Source organism: Cynoglossus semilaevis, chromosome 6 (assembly GCF_000523025.1).
Source record: "Cynoglossus semilaevis isolate Cse_v1.0 chromosome 6, Cse_v1.0, whole genome shotgun sequence".
NCBI lineage: Eukaryota > Metazoa > Chordata > Actinopteri > Pleuronectiformes > Cynoglossidae > Cynoglossus > Cynoglossus semilaevis.
This window is the reverse complement of record NC_024312.1, coordinates 6,850,013-6,876,260: the sequence shown is the minus strand read 5'-3', so window position 1 is coordinate 6,876,260 and position 26,248 is coordinate 6,850,013. Positions and strand designations below refer to the sequence as shown.

General features: G+C 41.7%; 2 protein-coding genes across 2 annotated transcripts in view; one reads left to right on the top strand and one right to left on the bottom strand.

Annotated features, from left to right (window-relative positions):
- Positions 1 to 15,471, bottom strand: part of LOC103379923 (kinesin-like protein KIF21A) — a 33,735-nt gene extending 18,264 nt beyond the window's left edge. Inside the window, exons 1-2 of the mRNA XM_025056055.1 lie at positions 14,944 to 15,471; positions 267 to 489 (exon numbers count right to left, since the gene is read on the bottom strand). Of these exons, the coding sequence (XP_024911823.1) occupies positions 267 to 489; positions 14,944 to 14,987 (267 nt within the window). The 5' untranslated portion in view covers positions 14,988 to 15,471. The remainder of the gene's footprint in view (positions 1 to 266; positions 490 to 14,943) is intronic.
- Positions 15,472 to 18,120: 2,649 nt separating this feature from the next.
- LOC103379921 (uncharacterized) lies at positions 18,121 to 25,197 on the top strand. Its single transcript, XM_025056235.1, has 4 exons — positions 18,121 to 19,248; positions 19,334 to 19,414; positions 19,844 to 20,028; positions 20,158 to 25,197. Exons 1-4 carry the CDS (start codon positions 19,161 to 19,163, stop codon positions 21,037 to 21,039), a joined length of 1,236 nt encoding a protein of 411 aa, XP_024912003.1. The 5' UTR covers positions 18,121 to 19,160; the 3' UTR covers positions 21,040 to 25,197.
- Positions 25,198 to 26,248: the final 1,051 nt, after the last annotated feature.

The window sequence follows — 26,248 nt, the reverse complement described above, 5'->3', positions numbered from 1 at the left end:
GTGAGAGGAGAGAGGTGTTTGAAACGGACTCATGTAAAAGACGCATAACGTCACAAACCTTCACGACCCAAGTCAATAGATATTATTCGTAAACTCCTTGGGAAACATGATGCGAGACGACCCAAAAAAAAAATCTCGTGACCCACTTGAGGGTCGCGACCCAGTCTTTGGGAAACAAAGATTTAGACAACCTCACTCCACCCTCTCAGCTATCGGCCTACCAGTCTCCAAGGTGAGAAGCTAAGAAGGCTAACACGGGAACTCACCTGTCCGTAGGCAAACACGGTGGCGTTGTAGCCTTCGAAGCAGCCTTCGATCAGCTTCTCAGTGCTCGTGCTGTAGATGGCGTCCTGCTGGGAGTCCATGTCGAACATGTAGTCGTAGGTGAAGGCCTTGTCTTTCCCCAGGATCACCTGAGGCTCCCCGGGCATCACGTAGGTACAAATGTGACATCCCTCGATCTTCTCTCTGGCCAACTGAGGACGAATCCTGCGACAGGACACAGAAGGGAATACATTTAAGCCAAAAATATATTTTTAGATAAATATATATATATATAAATGTATAAGTAAATATATAAATATATATTTTTTATACACACATATAAAGATTTTGCATATGTATTTATATATATATAAAAAATGTATAAGCAAATATATAAATATATATTTTTATACAGACATATATACAGATTTTATATATGTTTATATATGTATGCATATGTATTTATACTTCATTATACACTCCATATTTTACACAAACACCAGATCTACTGTATATTGCAGGGCTGTATATAATGCATATATTTAGATACTGCAGTACTAGCCAGTACACAGACTGAGCCTCAAATCTCTCTCTTAGTGAATGGTAGGTCTGCCTCACTGAGCAGCTGTGGACCAGAAGGATTTGGCACAAAGTCATAACCACACAGCCCAAAATCCTCACTCTGACGATAAGTCCAAAATGTGTCTTCAAACCAAACTGTTTCTGCGTCCAGAATGTTGGACACCAAACTGTTTCTGCGTCCAGAATGTTTATCAGGTTTTAATGCATTTCTTTAACAGTGTCTCCATCCAGTTTTTATAATATAAGTCATTGAAAAGGCATTATATATTTGTATGAAAACAACTTGATACTGAATCAGAGCTAACACCTGCCCCCAAACAGCACCCCTGCTGGAGGAATCTGGATCAAAATGAGTCAGAGATCTACAGTCCGTCTGGAGAGTATGACAATGCTGAATGTTAACGATTCTGAAATCCAGCAGTGGTCAGCAAATGTGGACGTTAGAGGGTCAGCGGTGTGGTGTGTGTGTGGGAGGCGTTGTACAGAAGAGCAGAGCCTGCTGTGACTCAGCAGCTCTCTCCTCTCCTCTGCTCTGTCCACGCACTTGGCATTGAACACAATGACAAACCAACCATTTGAACTTCTGTTTTTTTTATCTCTCTCCCTCTCAGTGGTTAACACTGACCAAGAGAGACTGTCCTTTCAGAACTGTGTCACTGCAGACAAACTCCCTAATGGACTAAGGTCAAAGAAAAGCACCTGACAGAGGGCTCTCCAACTCCCCTCTGCACTGAGGGGGCAGAGGGGGGATAAAGGCACCATTGTGCCCCTGAACTCAGGGTAGAACAATACAGTGAGTGGAGTACAGTGTGGTCTTTGTGTAGTGAGTGACACAGGATCCCAGCACCGACTCCGACGCCACGGCCGCAAGATTACACAGCCAGACGGAGGCGAGGGAGGAGAGGACAATGTCCTGCCTGAGGGTCACGACACGTCCATGTATACTGTCAATGACCCGGGTCACGGATGAAGGGAACAAAGGTAATGGTCGCGGCTCAGGTGGACTCACTCACTCACTCCACTCCCTTCATACCAACATCAATACTTCAGGTTCATGAGACTCTACGATTGGACAGATCAGGTCAGGAAACTGGTGACAGTTTGTAAGAAGCCAAACTTGTGGACACGGCAAATGTTGAAGTTGAAAATTCAGTTTTAAAATGAAATTAAAAATTAAATAAACAATTATTTGAATTAAAATTATTAATAAAATTATTGATTTATTTATTTTTATTAAAAAATATTTATTATTCAAAATTATTAAAATCCTCCTCCAAAGAGTTGTTATATTGGGTTTTTATGGACGATACAAAGTAAAGCAGAATTAGTTTTACAAAAACCAAATTAAACGATGCTGAGCAGCGTGTTGCTAACAGTGGGGAGGAAAAACAATCTCCAGAGGAGCCAGGCTAAGTGTTCAGGCGTCTGCAATGGCTGAGAGAGGGGAGGGAAAACGGGGAACACAGCAAAAGGGGGAGGAAAATAAGGTGAGGGAAGAAAGAAAACAACATAAATAAGATAAATAAATATATATAAATAAAGAACAGTTCCAGCCTGAAGAACTTGATCAGTAGGGTTCGATGTCAAAGTAGTTTCGACAACAAACCCATATTTTTTCATCACCCTCCCGTGCCACGATATTAAAGTGAAACCACAGCAGATTGTCAGAGTCGTTGCCGCTCTCGGAGCAGCTCCGTCAGTAGGTGGCCCAGGTTTAATGGGCCCTGAGAAGGAGTATTACAGGAACCATGCTTTTCTTCCTGTGTCATTACCCGCAGGAGGCCTGTGAAGCCAGGAAAATGTAATTGTTACTCTGCACTGGGAGGACAGACTGTACTGATGATGATGATGATGATGATGATGCACAGCAAAAGGGCAACGAGCCGGATGTGGATGAGAGGATCCTGCAGTCTCACCAGACGGGACCAGCTGGAGCGAGTCACTGCTGGTTTTAAATGATCTCTACGACCTGTGCCAACTGCCATGTATTATGTCTATTCTCAGCCGGCCCCGTGTATTCACCAAGTCACCGACCACACGGTATCTACGGCAGCTTTTAGTTGTTTTTCACAAACATATTTATGTAGAAAAATAACCATGCAGATCCTGAGGAAACAGGATTAGATTTAGAAACAAAACACATTTTCTTGGCTGATAAGGTCAGAGCTGATGATGCTCTGATGGAGAATTCAACATAACCCTGGTCAGAAAACATCCATTTCACCTCCATGTGTGACACAAAGATCATAAGAAATGACGAGCTCTAGTTGGACTTTGTTCAAATAGTCGACAAATCAAATCCTCTGTCATAACCCCCCTGAGAGTGGGTGGGGGTGTGGAAGAGATTTCACCAGAGTGAGTTCTGAAATCTGTTTCAAAACTCAGTCCACAGTTTATACACTGAGGAACAGAACAATTACTTCATGCGCAGCTAAACAACCATCCAGCTGCAGAACGTCATTTTTATGAAATGATGATTTTCTCCTTTCAGAGTTTTGAGAATAAACCCACCATCCCTTTTTCTTATATTATATTTTTCCTACTTTCACTGCATTCGACCTACACAAAATAATAATAGAAAAATTAAAAAATTAGATTTGTCCACACAGACTCAGCCTAAAATCAAAGCCACACACACAACGGTGACGCTCCACTCCCAAAGCTTCAAACAAACCAGATCTTTGTGTGAGATTTGGTGTTGCTTCAGATGACATCACCTGTCCACACTTCAACTGTAAGAGGGAAACAACACAGTGTACTGTAGGTGGGGGTGTGGGTGGGTGTGGGTGGGTGTGTCCCTCGTCACACATTTGACATGTTGCCAGGACACAGCAAAGGTCTCTGTGTCTTTTCATGTGGCTTCACCTTTTAGCACAGGTGGCTGCTTTGAAGCCATCAGACTTCCTCCACTTCCTGTCTCACCTTTCACTCACTATTATAACAGAATAGAAACAAAATCAAAAAGTAGAAGGACACCTGAAAACCTGAAAGTTATCGTTAGCTTCAAAGCTAAAGTGCCAGAGTCAAGAAAATTGTGAAATCTGCCCAAAACAACTACTCTTCCTTTTTTTAAAAATATATTTTATGCTAATGTTAAAAAACGCCAACCTTTTCAAATTGTGGCCCGCAGACCACATGTGGCCCAGACCCGACCCCCCCAGTGGTCCAGTCAGTGGCCTGAAACTGAGAGATAACATAACTACAGAACATTTCCTACACCTGAACCGAGCATTAAACACCTCACCATTGTCAGTCCACCGACTGTAGCAGTCGACTCCAGTCTCAAACATACTTAGAAAGAAATAGTTGGTCCTTCAGGAGCGGTTTATGGAAAAAAAAAAACTGCGCGGCTCTGAATGAGAGGAATGCTTTGAAGTGGCCGGCAGTTGAATGACATTTTTAATATTAAAAGCTCAGCAAGAAATGGTTTCACGCTCTGCCAGACGGGACCACCTACAGCCCCAGACAAAGAGGCGAGGGCAGCGTTTACACCACTTCACCGTGGAGGAGCTGTGGCAGGAGCTACAACCACACACTACCTTTGTCACACTGTCTCGCATCAAACTGCCGCCGCCTGTCCTGAAAACACAGCTTTGGCTGGAAGTGTTTTATTGTCTGCAAAACACACCGTACGCCACATGGCACAGACTAGAGGATGTGGTTGCCATGGAGACGGGGAGCCGACGCAGTAGAAGTGGAAATCTGAAATCATAATCCGATCTGAGCAGGACATAATTCTGTTTGGACCAGCCTAAAGACGGCCGTGAGGCAGAACATCAGAGAGAGGCAGTTGTTTGTCGATCAAAGACTCGTTACCAAAGCTGCCACTTCCATCGGTGCCAGGACATGTTCATGATCATTATTCTCTAAATCAAAGAGACAATGCTTTCTGTTCTTAAGTCAAAGCTCTACCGAGGACCTGTTTATTCAAACAGGGGACACATGAGACGGATTATGTTTTTACAGCAGTCACAGAGAGTGACCTTTGTTAACAGAGTAAAGCCTTAAATCTCTGGGCTGCGTCACATGCACCACAAATCAAACACAGGTCGATAAAACTGAAGAAACGATTTTTATACTTCAGTGTCCTGACGTCACAATAACGTTGTCCTGCGACAAACTGCAGAGAATAGGAAGATGCTAAGTCATGCTAACAGAAAACAAACGTAAACAGAGAGGCTCAGAGAGTGGAGCAGAGAGTTGTCAGAACCGACACAGACCAAACGTCAGACACAGTTTTTGAACAGTCGTGGTCGTAATCTTTACACCAGTGTTTCTTCACGTCCCATGTCAACAGACATTATTTGTAAACTCCTGGGAAACATAATGCGAGACAATCCAAAAAAAAAAAAAAAACTATTTCGACCCGCCTGACGACCCAGTGTTAGGGAAACAATGGTTTAAAGGCTTATTTATTATTATTATTTTACCAAGTAAAAAGCTTTGATTCAACTACAGGTTCAACTATAGGACGATGTTTGAGAGTGTTACCAGATTCATGAACACTCTATCACTCAAGTCAACATAAACATCATCATAAAATTTTATTTCCCAGAAACAAAAGCTTCCATCGACCAATCACAATCTGCCTGACTCCAATGAATTAAAGAGAAAGTAAAAATACACAGAAAAAACAGAATCAAACTCCACGTCATGTGTAATGAGTCCAAACATATTTATCAACATTAGTCTGGTTACTAGGTGTGGTACACCAACACACCTTGGGTGTTTTTATACATCTGCCCATGAGATTCGTCATGGGTGGGTCAACCCCACAGCTGATCTCAGCCTGTTGGTTAGTTTAATACTGGGCCATCCCACTGTGGAGGAAATGGGACTGTTAAAAACAAACACGAGGCACCGGGTAAATGTGGCATTCTGATAATGGTTTAACTGCTTCCTGCAGGTCAGGGGTCCTGGAACCTTTGACCTGCCGACCCTTCTCCCCCCCCTCCACTTCTATCATTAACAAGGGTGGGGAGGTTAGGCGACAGGAGGTGTCAGCAAGGGCTCATGTGGAGCTGTCAAGGTGGATTGGGAAAGCTGCCTGGAACACCAGGATCAGAGAACCAGGGATCGTAATGGAGATCCTCTTCATCCCATAATGACATGTGACGACGCAGCCACAAAACACACAACAATTAGCAGTAATTACTGCTCCTGTCTATGTCAAAAGTTATCCTTTAAATTAGGAGACTTTACATGCAAGAGTTTTTTTGGGTTTTTTTTGTGAAACTCTTCATTTATTTATGGCCCGGATTGAAAATGTCCTTTTTGAAAGAACTCAAATTCGAAGGCCCACTGATTAGACTATTCGGAATTCTGTCTGGAGAAGGACAGGTCCTGCCCTGAAGAATGTTGAAATTTAAAATAAGTCTCTTCACAGCTGCCACAACAAATCTGACCGAGGGTTTAGATTCCAAACAAAGCCTGTCGTGACTGCAGCCTCAGAAAAGACACGAAAGTCAACATTTCCTCGTCAGCTCAGCAGAAAGCGACGGAGCGGCAGTGTTTTTAAAACCTCATTCATTTTAGAGCCGGACTTAGAAACCGTGTGAACGCACTGACAGGACAGGAAACATTCACAGAGACCGGGGGTGGGGGGTCAAACTCATTTTGACCGGGGGCCACATCAGCAATACAGTTCCCCCTGGAGGGCCGGTTTTAAAAGGATCAGGGGTCCCCAACCCCCGGTTCGCAGACCAGTACCAGTCCATAGGTCATTTGGTACCAGGCCACAGTGGGACACAGTGAAAAATGTACTTCATTTTTACTTTATTCAAAGAAACCTGCCGACGTGCAGTGAGTTTTCTTCAAATTTCAACTGTTGGACCTCACAGTCATTCAGCCCAGGAATGTTGACACAGAAATACCATCTCTGTCTCAGCCATGTCCCGGCAACAGAATTACGCCCTAAAATGTGGAAAGAGTTTGAGGGAGGGCGAGCTAAACATAAGGCCGTCGCCATCTGCAGCTTTCAGGGCAGATAACAGATAATGGGTTAAGCAAACACATCAGTCAAGGTCGAGTGGATGTCGGTTCCACGCTGCAGTCAACATATCTGTCAGGAAATTCAGTTCTGACTATTTGCCAGCAGGGAGCCAATCAACACCAACAGGGTTTGACAAAAACACCAGCCTCAAGTTCACACCTGCAGTGAAATTCAAATTTACAGGACAGATTCAGACAGCGACATCACCAGCCCAGCAGATGATTGGTTCTCCTGTCAGAGGTGTTTAGGTGTTCGACTGTCTGACAGAGGGGGGTGTCCAACAGTCTCTGCAGCAATGCAAGGGTATTTTGGACCAAGACGACAAGGAAAGGTGCGTCTGCATTTTCATTTGGTGGCCAATGGGAATGTCTGTGTCAGGATTCGTCTGAAACCATCTCCAGAAAAATATCCAGGAAGAGGAGCTTGATCAGAAAGTTAATCCCGACTTGGTTTTTAAATTCTTACCTCAAACAGAAAAAAAAATGGCTTCAGTTCAAACCCATCTTTAAGCGTCTAGTAATTTAGCCCAAAATGTAATAATTACAGGATTTTTTAGAAACTTTAGCCCTTCTGATTTTCCAAGTGGCTTTTAGACACACCCTGAGTCCTAATCTACCTCAGATGGACCGCACTGGAACAGCTGTCTAGTAATGGCCAATCTCCTCCATGACCTCTGAGTTCACTACTTTTTATTATTCATTTTAGCTCAAAGATGACACCGAAATTTGATTTAAAATCTTGAGGATAAACTGAAACTAAATGACTCCTTGGAATGATGATGGGTTATTATAAAATACAGAAATTCAAGATATAAACTATTGTTAAAGACAGGAACTTTAAAATGTTTTTAAAATGATATGTTTGTAGAAGAGCTGCAAATAACAATTATTAGTCATTAGGTCTATAAATTGCAACAAAACAAAACATCATGAGGTCCAAAAATATTTCGATTTTCCTTTTCACATAATTTTTAAGTTCACATTTCCCAAAAAAAGCTACATGAAATTTCCGTTTTTCAATTCTATCATCAGATCTATTTGTTGCCTAACACTTATCAAACCAGATTTCCTTTTGTAGCTGAAATAGATAAACGTTTTTTTCCAAATGAATTACGACTTCTGACGAATGTGGTCGAGTCCATTAACACTATCGACTGCTGCTGTTTACACGCTGCTACAGCTTTAATGACTCAACAATTCATTTTCCCAAGTCTTTTACATTAATCGATACAACATTAGCACCACTCTCCAAACTGAATTTCAATTATATATCAAAAAAAACATTAAAAAACATGTGTACTATTCATACCACTGTTCGCCCTGATAATCTTTCTAAACCACTAGTAGGTGATAAATCACAGCTGTATGTTCACAGATCATGTTTAATGAGTGGACGGATGCAGAGTCCGTTCCCACTGCAGGGATCGGGACATAAATACCAGAGGGTTAGCTCACTGAGCAAACAAAGCTATTTGTGATGATCTGCTGGCAGTCGGATGATGGAAGTTGAGTTTCATCCATGTCTTATTTGCGGCAGCAGCTCCACATGAAAAAAAAAAAAAAAAATCAAGCTGCGACCTTAACTGGACAGGTATGAGCTGTGAGGAAAGGTCCAAAACAGAGAGCGGCATCGGCTCGACTGTTGACGACTGGAGCGGAAACGACGGGGACAGAGTCAATACCATCAGAACATTGAACAATATAATTCCACTGGGTGTGGCGTGCATGAGAGTGACTCCATAATTACAATGTGCATCCAATCAATTTAACAGGAAAAGCTTGTTTCCCTTAAATGCTATATAATCGGAGGAGGGATGGAGGGGGGAGGACGGAGCCACTTCTACCCATAAACATGTCCACATGTGGTGCACGCGGCTCCACAGTTGAAGGCTCTCTGCAGCAAAACAAGTGCGTCTGGCAGAAATGCGCTGACTCCTTAGAGGCTGAGATATAGATAACTGAGGTCTTCCAGCCGTGTGGCTGGGCCGGTCATGAATCTATTCTCGGGGAAGTTGAGTTTAAGTGTGGGTGCTATGCTTAGTATCATCTCAGAATGGAAGAGACTCCAGTTGGGAAAGAGGTCATGAAGGCTAAACACTGGAAATGTATCCGTGATCCACTCAAATTTCTATTTCACAGGCCGGCCTGTCACCAGGACATGGGTTCACTGCTAAAGATAATGTCCATTTTTAAAAAGAAAAACAAAGTAATGGACAAAAAGCCCTGAGAAATATGTGGGAAACCCCTTAATAACTGTTCTATTTCCACATGCTTTCACTTCATAACGACGTCATAACGACGACGGGAAACCCCTTAATAACTGTTCTATTTTCACATGCTTTCACTTCATAACGACATCATTTATTAACCCTTGGGTCAATGTAGAGGGGAAAAAACAACTGATACAGTTTGTGCAACGTCCAGCAGGGGGCCGAGGTGGGGTCATGTGGATGAGTTTTACACAGTCAGCAACTTTATCATTTATTTTTACTTTATTTTGAGATAGTTATTTCCAACGTGGGGAGCGGGGACCCCTAAGGGGAGTTAGTCCAGGGGGGGCTTAGCTAATCAATGAATTTGACATTAATGTCTAATATAAAAGTGCAAGAATCCCTGTAATAAAATGCACAAAGAGAATTTGACATTAATGTCTAATATAAAAATGAAAGAATCAATTTAATGAAATGCACAAAGTTTCTGTTGAAAATGCATCTCAGGGACCAGGAAACAGCTACTGTTTTTGGAGGGGACACTTCACGTCATGTTTCTGACTGTTTCTATTTCTGGTTCAGGTTGTGGAACCTGTTTATTTACTGTTCATTACCGAGTCAATACTCTTTGTTTTGACCATTCAAAGAGAGAACGTACATTTACACCTATGTCGAGACACTAATGTACCTGCAGGACAATATTGTCCAGCTTGGAGCACCGGTTGACGGACATTTAACCAAATGTGATTTTCTTTGGTTTTAGCCTCGATCCACAGTAATGACTTCCTGGTTTATTTGAAGCCTGTGACAGGAACGGTGTTTATTCATAGTTTACTTCTGTGTATCTTGGCAAACACTTTAACACTGTGGCCAGAGCCATAAAGAGACGAGCAGCAGATACAACAGTGTGACATGAGTAGGGATTGTCATAACAAGTCAATGACTTGTCAAGTTCAGATTTATAAAAGTCATTTCAGTCACAACCATCAGAGTGAACGTTTCAAAGGTCTGGTAAATAAAGGGAGGAGACACGAGGTCATTAGTCACTGAGCTACTGTGCTGTCTGTTTGTGAATGAGGTCACTGTTACTCATGTTGATCTTTTCAGTTATATAATGACACTCCAGGTCTACAGGACACAAGACTTCACCTTCTTTCAAGTGTTTATGACATTACAGAGACGTCTGGTTATTCTCCACATCTATAAATGATCAGAATAAGGTTAAGAAATAAACTGGAAAGTTCTGTCTCATTTATGGGTCTCAATAAATACACAGAATCCTTGTTCATGCTCTGTTCATGTGGACCGGTTTTTGTCATTCATTTGTGAGGGTTTCAAAAACCTGATCACATTAAACCCATCACAATTAAACTCTTGTTATAAGTAGATAATGAAAAAAAGTTGTGAACAGACGTGTCTGAACTTGTTTTAGTTATTAAAAACTGACACCTTTTAATGACAACATCTGCCTAAGAACTTTACGGCTTCAAGGAATATCGACAGCATCGTATTATAAACAGGAAGGCAGAATAAAACACGATGGGATTCACAGGACTCCAAACACACCGAGCCGGGTCAGTGGATATGAACAAAGGAGAAGGTCTGGGGGGATTTTACGATCCACCGGGGCTTCTGTGTTTCGATGGTGACGCCACGGCTGATCCTCACACTCGTCTCAGATTGTTGTTTCCAGTACCAGTCTAGTACTACTTATCTTGGCCGTGTTTTAGTACTTTTTCAAATAAATCAGTATTCTTTTGTAGAAGAAAAAAAAAAAGCCTGTTATTTCTTCCACGTCGTGAACCTCTGTTTTTAATCTCGTGTTTTCTCAGTCCAGGTCCAGTCTGTTTTCAATGTAAACTCCTGCAGCCATTGTTTGTTGCTGCCTCCGGTCAGCTACACGGACCCGTGGCTGCTCATTTGTCAGTGCAGTGTAGATGAAGTCTAATCTGGTGGCCCACTTTAACAAGATTTTCCTTCCTGAGTTAACCCTGACTCTACACTTTGCTAATAAGCCACAAGCAGGGCTCACGTTAAGAGACTTAGACATTTGCTGCGTGCCTTTGAGCAAATAACCGAAGGTATGCCTGTAACACAACCTTAAGATCCTAGGCTGATCTGATCAGATGGTAAACCCTCGTTACGAGGCAGCCGAACAGCCACCTGTGTTGTACTGTAGCTTAATCCTCTCTTGATAATTCTTCAATGTTTGCTGTACTGCAGCGGCTCAGCAGGCAGGTTCAGCCAGTCCTCAGATCCACCTAGGCCCTTCCCTCAACATATACACCCACCACTTAAGAGCAGCCATTATGGCGTCCTGCAGTGAGCAAACAAGCTAAGTACAGTATGATATACTTACTGAAGCTAAGGAGGTGCAGCAAGTATTTTTCTTTTCTTAAAGTACCGTTAAAGAAAAAGAAAGAGAGAAAAATAATGTTGTCCGAGCAAATGCACATGAAGCAAGAGCTCTGAACGTTGTGTTCCTTTGTGCAGGTTTAAAAGGACAGGTTTGGGTCAGCCTCTGTGGAGATAAGCTGCTGCCTCCAACCAATTTAACATTTGCTCAGCAGAGCCTCTCAGAGGTCATTAAAGACGCCGACAGATTCCAACACATCACGCTGGCGTCGGATGTCCACAAGTACTGCCGTTATGAATTCTAAAAAAATAAATTCACACTCGCAAAGGCAGCTGTAAAAAAATAAGTAAACAAAAACCTCAAAAGTCTAATTTTCAGAAGATGCTCAAAATATTGTTACAAATGCAATGCAACATAAAACACCAAACAGCGTTTCTCTTTCAAACCATTTTTTTATTTATTCAAGAACCTAAATATTTGCCGCAAGCTCAAGTTGAACCATTTTATAGGTTGTTAATAAATGAAATGTTATTTATTTCCAAATTTTGTACCAAAAGAAAAGTACCAAACCGCGATGTCAAAACCAAGATACGTAACAAACAAAAGGGCCACACGTCTTGTACTGACGCCGACAGATTCCAACACATCACGCTGGCGTCGGATGTCCACAAGTACTGCCGTTATGAATTCTAAAAAAATAAATTCACACTCGCAAAGGCAGCTGTAAAAAAATAAATAAACAAAAACCTCAAAAATCTAATTTTCAGAAGATGCTCAAAATATTGTTACAAATGCAATGCAACATAAAACACCAAACAGCGTTTCTCTTTCAAACCATTTTTTTTATTTATTCAAGAACCTAAATATTTGCCGCAAGCTCAAGTTGAACCATTTTATAGGTTGTTAATAAATGAAATGTTATTTATTTCCAAATTTTGTACCAAAAGAAAAGTACCAAACCGTGATGTCAAAACCGAGATACGTAACAAACAAAAGGGCCACACCTCTTGTACTGGTTGTTACACCTTTCATTTTCATAATTGTATTACTAACCCTCTTTAGGAATACATTGAGTCTCATCATGCCCAGATATCTGGGAACTAGTTGGAACCGTGTGTCTTTGAAGCTGCAGAGAGCACACGCCGTCACGCCCACTCCCAGCAGCTGCACACGTGCACGGTGAGACTTGTCAAAAGCTTGGACAAACTATTCTGCCAGTTGATAGCAGTTAAAACATGCCACTGCACCACTCATCTTACGGGCTGGGTGTCGAGGTGTGAACCTCCGCCTGGTAATTACCCCACTGGTTTGTACAGCCATTGTCCTGAAATGATTCAATAAAAGGGAGATCAGGAGTCGTGGTCTTAAGCTCTAAATTACCCCATGCATTTCACTCAGGGATTTACTGTGGATTTTCTGACTATGTTTCCACAAAGGCCTTTCTACAAATGACAAAGTGAAGCGCCGTGTGCTAAATCCAGCTCTATAATCTTGGTTCCTGGAGCCAGGGCACATAATATTCACGTCTCCCTGCATAAACGCTGCATGCACTTCTGCTGCAGTTTGGACTCACGACACATACAGCCAGTGGAACGCCAGATGTTTTTTTTGCAATTTGCTCTAACAACAAACAACAACCTGTTTATTTTTGAAAAAAACCCATAAATTATAAAATGAAAAGAACTACATGTTACATTGGTGGAGAGACCAGGCAGAGATGCAGACCCTGCTGGAGAGAAAGGGAACTCACACACCCAGGTACTGGATCGTACTGGTCACAGCGCTGAAGTGTAGCTAATTCAATCCATTATGATTTTTTTATGCCCAATCTTCTGCATTTTTACTTAATTTATTGTGCATTAATTCATTAATTGTGACCCTCTTAAGTGTGGGTCGTTGCAACTCCTGCCACAGGAGGTGCCATTGAGTGTGTGATTGCAACTCACGGGCTGCCATAGAGAGGGGACGCACCTTTAAGTATATGGTTAGGGTTAGGGCTCAAACCCAAAACCCTTATGCGTGTAAGGCAGGCGTGATAATCACTACACTACGTATGTAACCACTAGGGGTATTTGAGCAGCATGAATAACATCCCTGGGGGGTAGTGGGGGCGGTGCTCCAATTAGTAATCTCTTGGCTCACAGTCAAACGTGACAAAGGTAAACACTACAACCATCACTGACATCTGACATTTGGTTCAGTGATTTATGTCCCCTATAATATTAGGCTATAAAATGACTGAGTGTTTGGCAGCCTTCCTAATACCAACATTCAACATCAGCGCTCCAACTGTACATGACAACTGATCTTCAAGCACAATCAAAGTGTTGGGTTTTCCCTCAGATGGGAAATGGAAAAGAGAAGCTGTGGGGGGGCAAGAGCGGGGGGGTATACATCTCCTTCACACCCTGTGAGGAGGCATTAAGAGTGGAACAATCGCCTCAATTTGTCTCTCACAGAGAGATGCACACATATGGCTTTGGCCTCCTGCCACCGTCTCTGTGCCACCTCACCAGGTGGGTGACCGCGGCCCACGTCCACACAAAAGACGTAGGAGTGAACAGACAGAAAGTCTGATTCGTTAAAAGAAAAGAGAAGAAAAGAAAAAGAGGAAAACAATGACTGTGCTGTCCTGGATACAAAGGAAACACTCAGAACAGACACAGGAGCTGCACTGGACACAACGCTGCCTCCACGTCTGTCAGTAAAGCTCTTCTTTCATCGATTGACTGCCTCCCTGCAGGCAGGAGGCTTTGAGGAGGGAGACCAGGCTCTGGAAGATAAAACAGTCCATCGCCCTGTCTTTCTTCCTAAATGCCCAGCAGGTTGGAATCTAATGAGTCCTTTGCCAATAAACGGCTGTTGTGAAAATGGGGCATGCACCTGTGCACTGATTTATTTATTTTATTTTTGCATATATTGTGTCAGAACATAGGAGGTGCATTCAAGAAAAACTGCATTTTTTTTAATTTTTTTGCAAAAAAAAAACTGACGGAAAGTGTGTGAGTTAAAGCTCCTAAAACAAGAGAAGGCGCTCACGGTTAGATCTGGGTCAGTGTGCTGCTAAAAGAGCCCGATGATGTCTTAGGATTTATTAATAATACATCCTAAGTGTGCATACGAGCATGTATTTATGTTAGCCGTGTAACTCGGTCCTTTTTTAGGTCCCGACGGTGACCTTGTTAGGACCAGGAATCTTCAGTGGGGACCAAAACCTGGGTCCTGATGACGTAGGCGTTCGTCAGTTAGGGCTTGGCTACGGTGAGAATGTGCGTGTGAATTGTGCTTTAGGGCGAGTCATTAAGTTGTTCATAATGATGTTAGAGATAAGGAATAATTGGTTTTTCCAGACGAGCACATCGTTTCAGGGTTCTAACAGGCACAGCTGCGCAAACCTGTGTGTTTCAGCAGATGCTGCTGTTGACTGATGGGTTTTGTGGCAGGCCCTCAGCTCTGACTGACAGGTGGCACCGGGGAATTTAACAACAGAAGCGCATTTGGCACCAAAGGAGGACATTAGAGATTATTTTGGTGACTTACCTCAGTGCCACACGGACTGAGCTTTCGTCCTGTCCAGACGTCATGGTTCGTCATGCAGTTTTAAAAAAGGACTCCAAAAAAAACGGATTAATTAGCGTTGGCTGCTCTGCCTGAGGCAAAACAGGGAATATCAGAGAAGGTAAAAAAAAAAAAAAACAAGTGCGCACTCCTCTCCAGCAAAGGAGCCGCTCACCTCCGCGTTTTAAGCGCCGCCATTTGAAAACAAACGCGTCCAGTGAAGGTTTTCAGCGGTGTGTAAACCATGGTAGCAGCGGTGAGGTGCAGCGGTGTGTGTCCAGTCCGCACGCCGAGCTCTACATGCGCCGCATCTCTGTGCAGCCTGGCCCGGATGCTCCAGCTCCCTGACAGAGTTGCTGTGACCGTCCGCCGCCGCTGCTGCTGCTGCTAGTGACACACCGCACACACAAACACACACACGCGTATACACACAGATAAACACGCGGACTGGAAACACACCGACGCGCGTGCGTTACGCCGCGTCGCTTGTTCACGCACCGGGGTGGAAACCGCAATGCGTCAGCAAACCACGCCCACTCCTAGCCGCCGGCTGTGAGGTGACGTCATAAATTGGTTTTTAAAACTTCAAATTGAAGGTACATTGTGTGATATTATTATTATTGTTTATATTTCAGTTCTATATAAAGAAAATGTATTTTTTTAATTATTTTTGCTGTTATCCTGAGTGGCATTAACTCGACTCAAAGTATTGTTTATATGTTTTTTTTTTCTTTATCAGCAAAAGTCCATCTATATATCGACATCCATGTGGCTCACCAGAATCTGTCTTTCACTCTATGTATTCAATATGACTTTACCAAAAAGTGTATGGTCCAAATTGTTGGGGTTTAAATAAAATGGACTTCAACAAAGTCAGATGAACAACATTATATTGTTTGTCTTTTTGCGGCGTCTTGGTAGTTCAGGTTGAGAGTGATGTGGTTGGCTCCATCTTTTGGTTAAAGATGGTATGACAACAACCTAAGTCATTTTTCAAGGATTATTTTATTAAACAGTTTCATCTGTTTGCAGAGTAATAATGAGTAAAAGATAGAAGTCTCCACTTCTATCTTATGTATAGATAATATTTCTATCAAACTATACATCTTTGTAAGGTCACTACATCAAAAAAATAAAGTTAAAAGAAATGTATTCCTTTAGACTTTTAAGACATACTGACATATTTATTATTTAGTAAGTAGAGTTCATATTTTTCAATTAAAAGGAAAAAACTACAACCTAATCTCAACACGTAGGTGCATCCCAAGTGTTCTTTTAAATGCTTCCATTGGCAACATCAAAATTTCCTTCCTTTGTGGTGTATGTAATCAGCACTGAGGCCACCACAGGTACTGTTTTGCACTTGCTGCCTTACTGGGAGTTAAACAGGAGACAGCAAACTTGGACAATGAGCTGAAGAGCTGGAGAACACCCTTTGAGATGCAAATGCCCCACCCACCTGTGTAGCTCCACACTGACGCAGCAGTTTGCATTGTACCTTTAAGCTAAAAAAAACAACAACACTGTCCTCCAGTGATAAGACATGTGAAGTGAAAATCTACACTGGTAAAAAAAAAAAACTTTGTGGCTGCCACGACGACTGAACACCCCCTACATTTCATAGTTAAATTGGGATATAAGGGATATTGATGTGGGTTGAAAGACCAAAAAAATGATGAAACTAGCATTTAGAAAGAAAAAAAAGCTCAAAATAAAATGTTTCTTTCACTAGGTTTGGAATGAAAAGTCTGAACATTTGTAATTTATTATATGTATAGTTTATTATCTCAGATGCTAGTTTGGTGTTTACTTCTTTTTGTCCAAGTCAATCCTTTTTATAGGTCATTAAAGGCTGAAATCAATCCCAACAGTCACCAGGCTCCATTTCATCAGAAAGACAAACAACCATGGGCCACTTTGACAACTGCAAACAGATTGTCTGGTACGTGCCTGGCATCACCGTAGTCTATAACCAAGTAATTCAGTGATTTCTAATACATGGCTTTATGAATTCAATTGGAGAAACAATGACAAATTAATAATATTAATTTAAACATAAATTTGGGTAAAATGCTTTTAATCACGATTTAATATGCCTTTTTCTGGCATCTAGTGCAGGAGTTAGGGTGTGTTTTAAATGATCATAACATGAACACCTCAGGTACTGAAATCATTCAGGACCCAGAGGAGCTGAGTGTGTCCTCATCACTTCATGGCAGACGTGGTCTTTGTTGTCAGCATTATCTCCAATGAATTTCCCGGCCTGCTTATTGACAAAGGTAGTCAGATACACTCACCCTTCATTATGGAGAGCAGTGACATCAGCAGCTTGGTGGGTTACCAGGATACCTGGAGCGAGACCTGGCCATCCAATTAAAACACAAAAAGAAGCACACAAAAAAAAAAGCAGAGAGGGGAAGGAAAACGGGCTCCACGTCAGCAGGCAGATTATTGCTTACAGATAGAGATGCAAAAGACTGGTTCATTCTGATGAAACACTGGGCTACAAACCATCAACCATAACCTAAAACACACAAGGTAAGTCTATTGATGTATCTAATACTAAGGTGAAAGGCTGGGTCATGTGATGCAAGAGTGAACTTTATTATTTCATTGAAGGTTCTTTAGTTTATATCTTTATTTAACGCAAAGAAACTTTTTTTTAAACCTTAAAGAAAATTTGTATTAAACTGATATCTTTTGATGATCATCCAAGCTCACAAAAGTTTGTTTTTTTGTTTTTTGTTTTTTGCTTTAAAGAATGACCCTGAAGGAAAGGGTTTAAAATTAGAAAATCAGAATCAGGGCTTCAACTTTAAAAAACATTTTTTTAAATTTGAGCTAAAGATGAAATCATAATTTGGACACATGCAGAGAAAAAACAAAAAACAAACAATTACAATGTTGGACAAGGAGTGAGTATTAAGCAGGACATTTGTTACCAGAATGAACTTTATAGGAACTTCCTCTATTTTTTCTTTACAAATGTTTATTTCCATCACTGTAATCTGGTGAAATAAACCCTCCGTAATGTTTTATCAGTTCATACCTGGCTCTGATTGAACACAATGCTTTCTCTAAAACGGAAAATAGGGTTAACGTAAATAACGTAAACGTTAAGAGATATTATATTTTAGGGTTAACTGTTTTTACATATCATACTGCTCTGGAAGAGGCTGTAGCTTCGTGATGTCTGTTTTAGTAAAGTAAGACTTTAAGTAATATCTATGTTTGAATGAAATAATGACAACTCTTATTATTTATTATAACTCTATTATTTACAATGATACTTTTGGCATTAGTGATCAAATGAATGGCTCACTTATCAGCGTGACGTTAGTTTAACTCATTTTAGTTTGCCAAATTGGTAGTTGCACCGGAATGAACACAAAAACCGCAATGTTCCGCCCCTTTGGGAGACGTCTTTGTATTAACCAAGTAAACCTCAAAAAACGTTTTTTTTTTTACGTAGTCAAGTCTAACAGGTCGTTTTTCATTTCATATACTCACAAATTCTGCACCGTTGTTATCAACTCACACGAACAAAAACATACCGTTTCAATAAAATAACTTATAAACTGAAATTGATTTTGGTGTAAGCCATAAAAAGAATAGTTTTATTCCAGACCTCGAAAACTTTACGCAGGGTTAAATAACCCAAGGAGCTGCTCCGTGGAGATGACGTAGCTCAGCTGGCGGTGTCGTTTATCAGTTTGGTCGCAGGAGCGCTGGAGTGTTATTTATTACTCAGAATCATTAATTGTTGTCTTCATACATTTGTCCTTTTAACACATAATTCATGGTTGTAGTAAATGACGTGTGCTGGTATGTAAACGTCCGTGCAGGAGCAGCAAACAGTGGGTTAATATGCTCGTCAGCGGTGGCTAGCTTTTGTTGCTATTTTAACCACCACGGTCGTCATGTTTGCTCCATCCTCCGCCGAGCATGCTGCCCTTAGTCACGGCCTGGCTTCCCTACTCGGTGCACGGACTACGGATGGTTAGATGTACCGCAACTCCACATTATGACTCGCTCGTGCAGTGAGCCAGCAGGCTGATGTTAGCGGCTGATGTTAGCAGCAGAGTCCTCTCACACCGCCCGCAGCTGAAATCACGTCCTTCACATGGATCTCGAGTGTCGCCGAAGATGACGGGTAGCCTGTACCGGGTTTTTGTGCCTCTCTCTGCAGGAGGCGGAACATGGAAGCCGAGGAAGAGTGGAACAAAGACCAGAGTGCCCTCAAATCACTGGATAAAAAAGTGCTCCGCAGGCAGAATGGAGGGATCGGTAAGGCTAGTGTCCAGCTGTTGTCCTCTCATCAGGCTGCTGCAACAGTTTACTAAATTTAAAAAAAATCACGTCTCATTTTTAGGTATAGTGAAGACTCTCCACAGCCTGTTGAGAACACAGAACACACTGCAGATTCAGTCCATCACCCGCTCAGAATGTGCTGGTAGGTGAAAACACTACGTTAAAACAAATCTAATGCAGGATCCTGTTATTCCTACTGTGGTCTACAGCTGCACAGGGAATGTTTTGGAATTCCTCCAATATGTTGCAAGATTTGAAGAAAACATAACTGTATTCTGATTTGTATCTTTGTTGTTAAAGGTCTGCAAATGTTGTCTTAACAATTAGCTCAAAATGTCATTGCAAATGTAATGCAACATGACACAAGAAGATGTCAGGTAATTGGACTAATAGTCTATTAGCCTCAGTCCATTTTGCAAACCAAGTTACCTCTGACACTACCTCCTACTGCTGCAACTAAAGCATTAACAAGGACAGTTTTGACCATTTCTAACCCGGTGACCAACACATTTGTCGCCTCAGCAGCTCGATGTTCTTGATTGAATATTGTTTTATTTCCTCCACGTCCCAGGCTCCTGTCCAAATCTGATGATGAATAGAAGCGAGCACACAGATGTTAGGCCCATCCCCGTGGCCCTCACCCCCCAGCTCCCCCCCAGAGCTCACCGTCCACTCTGTGTGTCGGTCTCCTCCGACAGTAGTGGGCGCTTCAAAGCTCTGGAAACACAGGAGTGGAAGAACAACCTTAAAGCTCAGGTACAAAAAAACATCACAGTGTTGTCTTCTGTGTCATCTTCCTCAACTCAACATGAATCAAATCCTTAAATTAAATACATCATGGGCCAAAACAGTGGAGTCACCGTCAGACTTGTGTGGTTGTTTCAGATGGAGCAGGCCCACAGTGCAGGAGCTGCCAGCAGCACCGGATCCCTGGAACGAGCGTCTCTCTTCTGCGCCTCAGCTTCCACGACGGCGTCCAGCTCAGGCCTGTCCAGTCCAGTGGAGATGCTCAATAAGAGCAAGTCCTCCAGCCGATTCTCCCTCTTCTCTCCGCCCTGGAACAGTAGCTCTGAGTCAGAGTCCAACCCTCCGTCACGTTCAGGGTCAAAGAAGCTGCGTAACTACAGCAGGAGAGCTGCTACGGGGCCAGCAGGAGCCAGAGGCCCTGATACGCCTGAACCCAAACCCAGTGGCCCCGAACACTTCCAGTACTCCGAACCGGTCATCTCCAAGGTCACAGACTACATCTACGTCGGCAACCTGAATGCTGCTTACAACGGGCGCACCCTGTGCCGTAATAACATAGACAGCATCATCGACATGAGCAGCATGCCCGGGGAACCGGGCCCTAGTCTCAACCTCATACCCTGCACCTGCTCTCGCGGCACCCGCCACAGCTGGTCCCGCCTCAAGGTGGACATCGGAGACGTGCCCGACGCCTTGGGGGACGGCCCCTCCCTGAAGCAGCGCTGCTTTGAGGACATCAACGAGTGCATAGATGCCTCCACTGAGAAGAGGAAGCGAGTCCTGGTGCACTGTCGGGACGGGTTTTCTCTGGCTCCCACGTGTATCATCCAGTACCTGATGGTGAAGCAGAACATGAGGTTGATCGCTGCATACGAGCTGCTGAGGGCCAAGTACCCAGTGAATATCAGGGAATGTCATCAAAATGTGCTGGTGAGCCTGGAGAGGGCGCTGCGCCCTGGAGGCAGCACCAACCCTGAGTGTTTCAAACAGGCCATATCACGCAAAGTGGCATGGACCTGACCTGGTTTCCCATCATGCTCTGGTGTCGGGGCATGTATGTACATTCTGACTGTTGGACGCAGTCATCCACACTCCAGTACAGTGGCTACAGAACATATATATTTGATGTATTTCCTCACTAAACCTGTAAATGTGACCTCACAGTGATGCTCTGTTTTTCCTCCTCACAGAACAGTTAGACACAGTGGTCTTCACTGTGGTGTATACACCCTCATGGTAAACGGTGTAGTAGTGTTGTCTGTATACTTGATATAGTCCTGCTTCTGTGCCATGACGTCATGGTGGTGTTTTATATCAGGGGAAAATCTACATGGAAGCTCTCAGGAGATTATTGATGTCCTTCCAGTTCAGGGTGGGAAACCGTCCATTAGACCTGTCTGCAGCAGGGTTCACACCTGGAATTAAAACACATGGTGGTGGTTAGCAGGGTGAGAAAGCGTTGTTGGTTTTGAAACATTTGGCCGGGTGTCTGATTAAAAACTATAGCTTTTGTAGAACTAACCAAAACAAGAGAAGTTGTGAAAATGCTTTGTTGTTGACAGTTTAACTTGCCTGCTCGCAGCAAAATATTAACATATTTTGTTCTGGTCTCTGCTAAGTCACTGATAGGGAGTTAATAAGAACAGTGTTTATTACAGATTCTGTAAAACCCCTGAGCTTTTTATTGATGGCTATTTAGCTTGCTAACACATTAGCAGGTTCTATGGAACTCATTAGCCTAGAATATTTTGCTTTTAAAAAGCCTGGGTTTTCTTTGTCAGTGATGACTCTGACGTTACTTCCTAACAGCAAAATAACTTTTAGTTTCTGCTATAGGGTCTTCTAAAGCTCTCGGATGAAATAAATGATCAGAACTGACAGGCAGGGGGGGGCTAAAGTTGGTAAAAACACTACTCCTGAGCCCAGAACATGCTGCTTGCTAACAGCAAAAAATGTGTTAGCTTCTCCTATAAGGTCTGCTAAAGAGAGATAAATGTTGAAGAAGAGTGGTTATTATTTTTGGTTCTGTAGAACTCCTGAGCCCAGAATATGCTGCTTTTGGAAAAACCCGTGAGTTGTTTACATCTGTGATGATCTATTTAGCGTACTTGCTAACAACAAACAAAAGAAGAGTTGTGCTATATTTCTGATGAAAAAGTCGAGTTAACGTTGGCTGGAAGTAACTTTTTCAGATATTCTAAAATATGTTGAAAAATTGGTTTGTGTTTGAATTTCAACTCTTTTTCTCCATTATGAAGGAAATGTTTGAACTTTGATGATGATTAGTGACACACCCAGACAGAGTTATCTGTGTGGGAGATTGTCCATATGACCAGATTCAGATTTGTTAGTTTTTAAAGTTTGTTCCTGACCCTGCAGAAACAAAGCTGCAACTTTGGAAGATCAGCAGGAGACTAGTGTAACACTCTCCACCCACTGGATCCATCACCACTGACTGGATATCATCACTGATTATTTGGCTTCTATCACTAGGAGGGAACTTTGCAAACACACGTTCAACTTCTATCCAAGTCTTCTGTTGTTTTTTGACCTTTTTCAAGATGTGTTCCATGTTCTCTGAGGTCATGACTTGATGGGAGACGAACATTCTGACCTCTCCTCTGTGAGGAAAACTGTAGCCCCCCTCCATCCCTCCCTCCTCCCTCCCTGTTCCTGGCCACAGTTTGATGACGTCTCTGTGGTGGTGCACAGACTGTGGCTTTGTGAATTTGAACTCCAGTTTTATGCAGTGATGGATGGCTGTCTGTGCTTCTCTGTGGATTTTCAGTATTGGTGTGTCAGTGCCACTGAACTGCCATTCAGGTTTTACACTGCAAAGAGGATTTTTTTGCACTACTCACGGGGTTGTTCAATGCAATCATTGCCTTTTTTTATTTGAATTTTGTTTTAGTCGTTTTTGATGTCTGTGAGATTAACATTTCCCATGTTTACATTCTCTTGAAACTCAAAATGAGATTTCACAAGTTTTTGTCTGATGCAACTTCAGTTTGATGACGTGATCCTTTTCAAACAACTTTTTGGTGACGCCTACAGCAGATGGTAGTTTAAGTCAGTGATTCACAAGCTCTCAGCCGTGTCGTGAAAATTATTATTTAGTGCAGATAATTTGTCCTTGAGTGTCAGACAGAACAATTAAATACTCTTCCACTAGGTGACATGGCTATAAACACTAGAAAATAAATAGAAAAAGAGAGCCAGAGGTGTTTAAGATTTTTACGAGTGTCTTTCTTCAATTCCTGCAACTATATCAGCATTTTGTTCTACAAAACAGGAAATTGTTGGTAATTGAAAAAAGATCTATAAGATATAATTAATTCCATACACTTTTTGGGACACATGTTTGGTGTTGCACCATGGGATTTTTACAATGAAAATATGTGCTGTGGCTTTAAATGTTTGCGAAACACTGACTTAAACTGAAATTAAATTTAAAAACATAAATGGTGAATTTTGAAGGCAAATATAATGAAAATGCCAAATATTAGAAATCACACATTTAACCACGGCCTGCTCCAGAGAGGATTGTTTTCATTTTGTCCATTTCAAATGTTATTGGAGTGAAAAACAGAAAATTTAGAGAAAATCTAAACTTGCTATCTGTGAAACAAAGAAACCCACTATAGAAACTTTATCCTGCACTCCACTGGTTTGTGCTTAAAAAAAAGTATCTATATCAGAAATTATTTAGAATGTTTTTCATTAAAATACTCAATTTACAGTTTAAAAATTACTTTCACATACAAACTTGTTTTTAGTCATTCTATAAGTTTACAACATACACTATATGGTGGTGAAAACAAAACAACTCTACACTCAACACAACTCTGACAGAAAGAAATCATGCAAATGCAGAAAATGAGCTGTTGTTTACATTTGTTTATATCTGTTTGAGTTTTTTTTTCTTTCAGCTCAGCCTCAGTGAGAATCCATCACAGTTCAGGCAGCAGTTCAGTTTGAGTGTGGAAAGGACATTAAAGAGAAAAAAAAAGAATGGTGCCTTCATTGGAAGTCGTCTCGTGAGCGTACGGTGAAATTTGCACACTTTGTAGGACTGTACTTGCTCTAACGGTGTCGTAAAACGTGGACTATTTTTGCTGTTTTAATTTCCCCTCATAAAAAAATATGAACTGACTCGTGTAAAGTGGTCCTTGCTATGATATTTGCTAGTCATCATTGTAACAGTTTACTGTTGTTCCACTAATGCAGCTGGTGAGAGTGATGAAGGTGGCGTGTTGTTCTCGTGGGTGTGATGTCGCTCCTACAGAGCCCAGTTGTGGATAAAGTGTCAGAGTAACCATATCACACTGAATAGGTTTTCTAACATGTTCTCTCAGGTGACTTCTCAGTGGCCCAGAATGTTCTCGACGAATATGATGTTCTGAAATGTGAAGCAATGTATTTCTCATGTCATGTTTAATAATTAAGATATAATTTGTACTGTTGAAATATTAAAGAAAATAATGTACTTGTCGGTCGTCGTGGTGTTGAATTTTTAACAGTGCTGCAGGTCCAAAAATTATTTTTAAAAATGTTATTAGCAAAACACAGGCAGGTGTTAAATATTTTTTGCGAGTGTCTTTTTTCTTCAATTCCTGTGAATATATCAGCATTTTGTTCAACAAAACATGACTAATGACTAACTGATAGCATATGAAGTCAGGTGTGGCAGAGAAGTAAATGAGGGTGGTGCCGGTGTGTGAGGACAGTGAAAGGTGGGAGGTGTGCCTCACCTGAGCCTTCATGACTGAGCACCGTCATTTTTGCGAAGTGGATGGACATGTTAGACAATGACATCAAGCTGGGGGACCATCCAGATGGGAGGACGGAGGAATCAGGACGTCCTGAACAGAAGAAGCGTTATTAGAGAGTGAATTCATGAGTGTCAGTGGTTCAGGTTAAAGTTAAAGTGGAGGTGGAAGAGTTATCAACAGAGAATGATATGTGGTTCACAAGACACTTGACTGCAGTTAACTTTAAAACAGTCGTGAAAAAGTAAAAAAAGGAAAGTATTTATACACGTAAAAGCTTTTAATTAACAGATTATTAACACTGTGGCATCGAACTTTGAGCCTGGAAAACATAAATACAATAAATATTGTTGGCATCGATACACTTTGAAACACCCAGTTTGAACAATAGTACAAGGTAAATACAAACAAAAAAACCAAAAAAAACAACAGCATATATTTACAGTAAAACTGATTTAAGGGAGAACGTTATGTAATGAATTAGCAGCCCCTGCAGTTCTCAATAGAAAAATACAACACACTGCACGACGGTACGTCACACAACCGCCTTCACCTGTGTTTTGTACAAAACAACCACTAGTGGATAGTTGTGGTTAGTAACACCGCTAATACACATCCAGGTTAATTATGGTCTATGAACGACACACAGACGACGCCACAAAAAAACTTAACAAATTAAGTTACCATCATAAAGAATGTGAGTTGGATTTTCAGTAGGAATTTGTTGGCGGTATGACAGTTTTATGACATTCAGTGGGTTAAAAGTCAGGATTCAGGATTTCTCCACTAGTGGCTGCCTGGAGAACTTCAACATAATACTGTGTGAAACAAATTACTCTTTTTTTATCCTAAAACCAAAAAAGTTTGCTTTTTTTGTTTTGTTTTGTTTTTTATTTCTGGTGCTTCTGAACTCTACAGATTCTTTTTTTCTTTGTGCTTATATTTCTAAGCTGAACCCTCAGACCAGTGCTGGGCCAAGGTATTTCTATTTGAAGTAAGAGGTTGTGCAAAGGCACCTGCACACGAGACGTAAACTGGATGAATGGCAAACTATATAGTGGACAAAAGTAAGGTGTGCGGCCCAGCTGGTGCTCTCGCTGAAGCAATAAATCCTCCTTGAATTTTAGTGGATTTTACTGTCTTTACTTCCACCAATGCTGAAGTATGTTTTAGCTTTACATATACTCTGTATTGTGCAGAGGGGTGATGGTGTGCACCCCCACCCATTTGGATTTTTAAAAAATCTTTAAAGCAAATGTAGAGGCTCATTCTCAACAACATGAAACTGTAGAAGACGATTTGTTTTTCTTTTCTTTTTTTTTTAAAGAAAACATTCAGGTCATGGACCAAATGTTGGGCCTTGTTACTTTTGCACAGCGCTGTATATTATGTTAGTGTACATCCCTTCATGACAATCCAATATTTCTATCACCGGATTCATCAAAGTCATCAATGTTTAG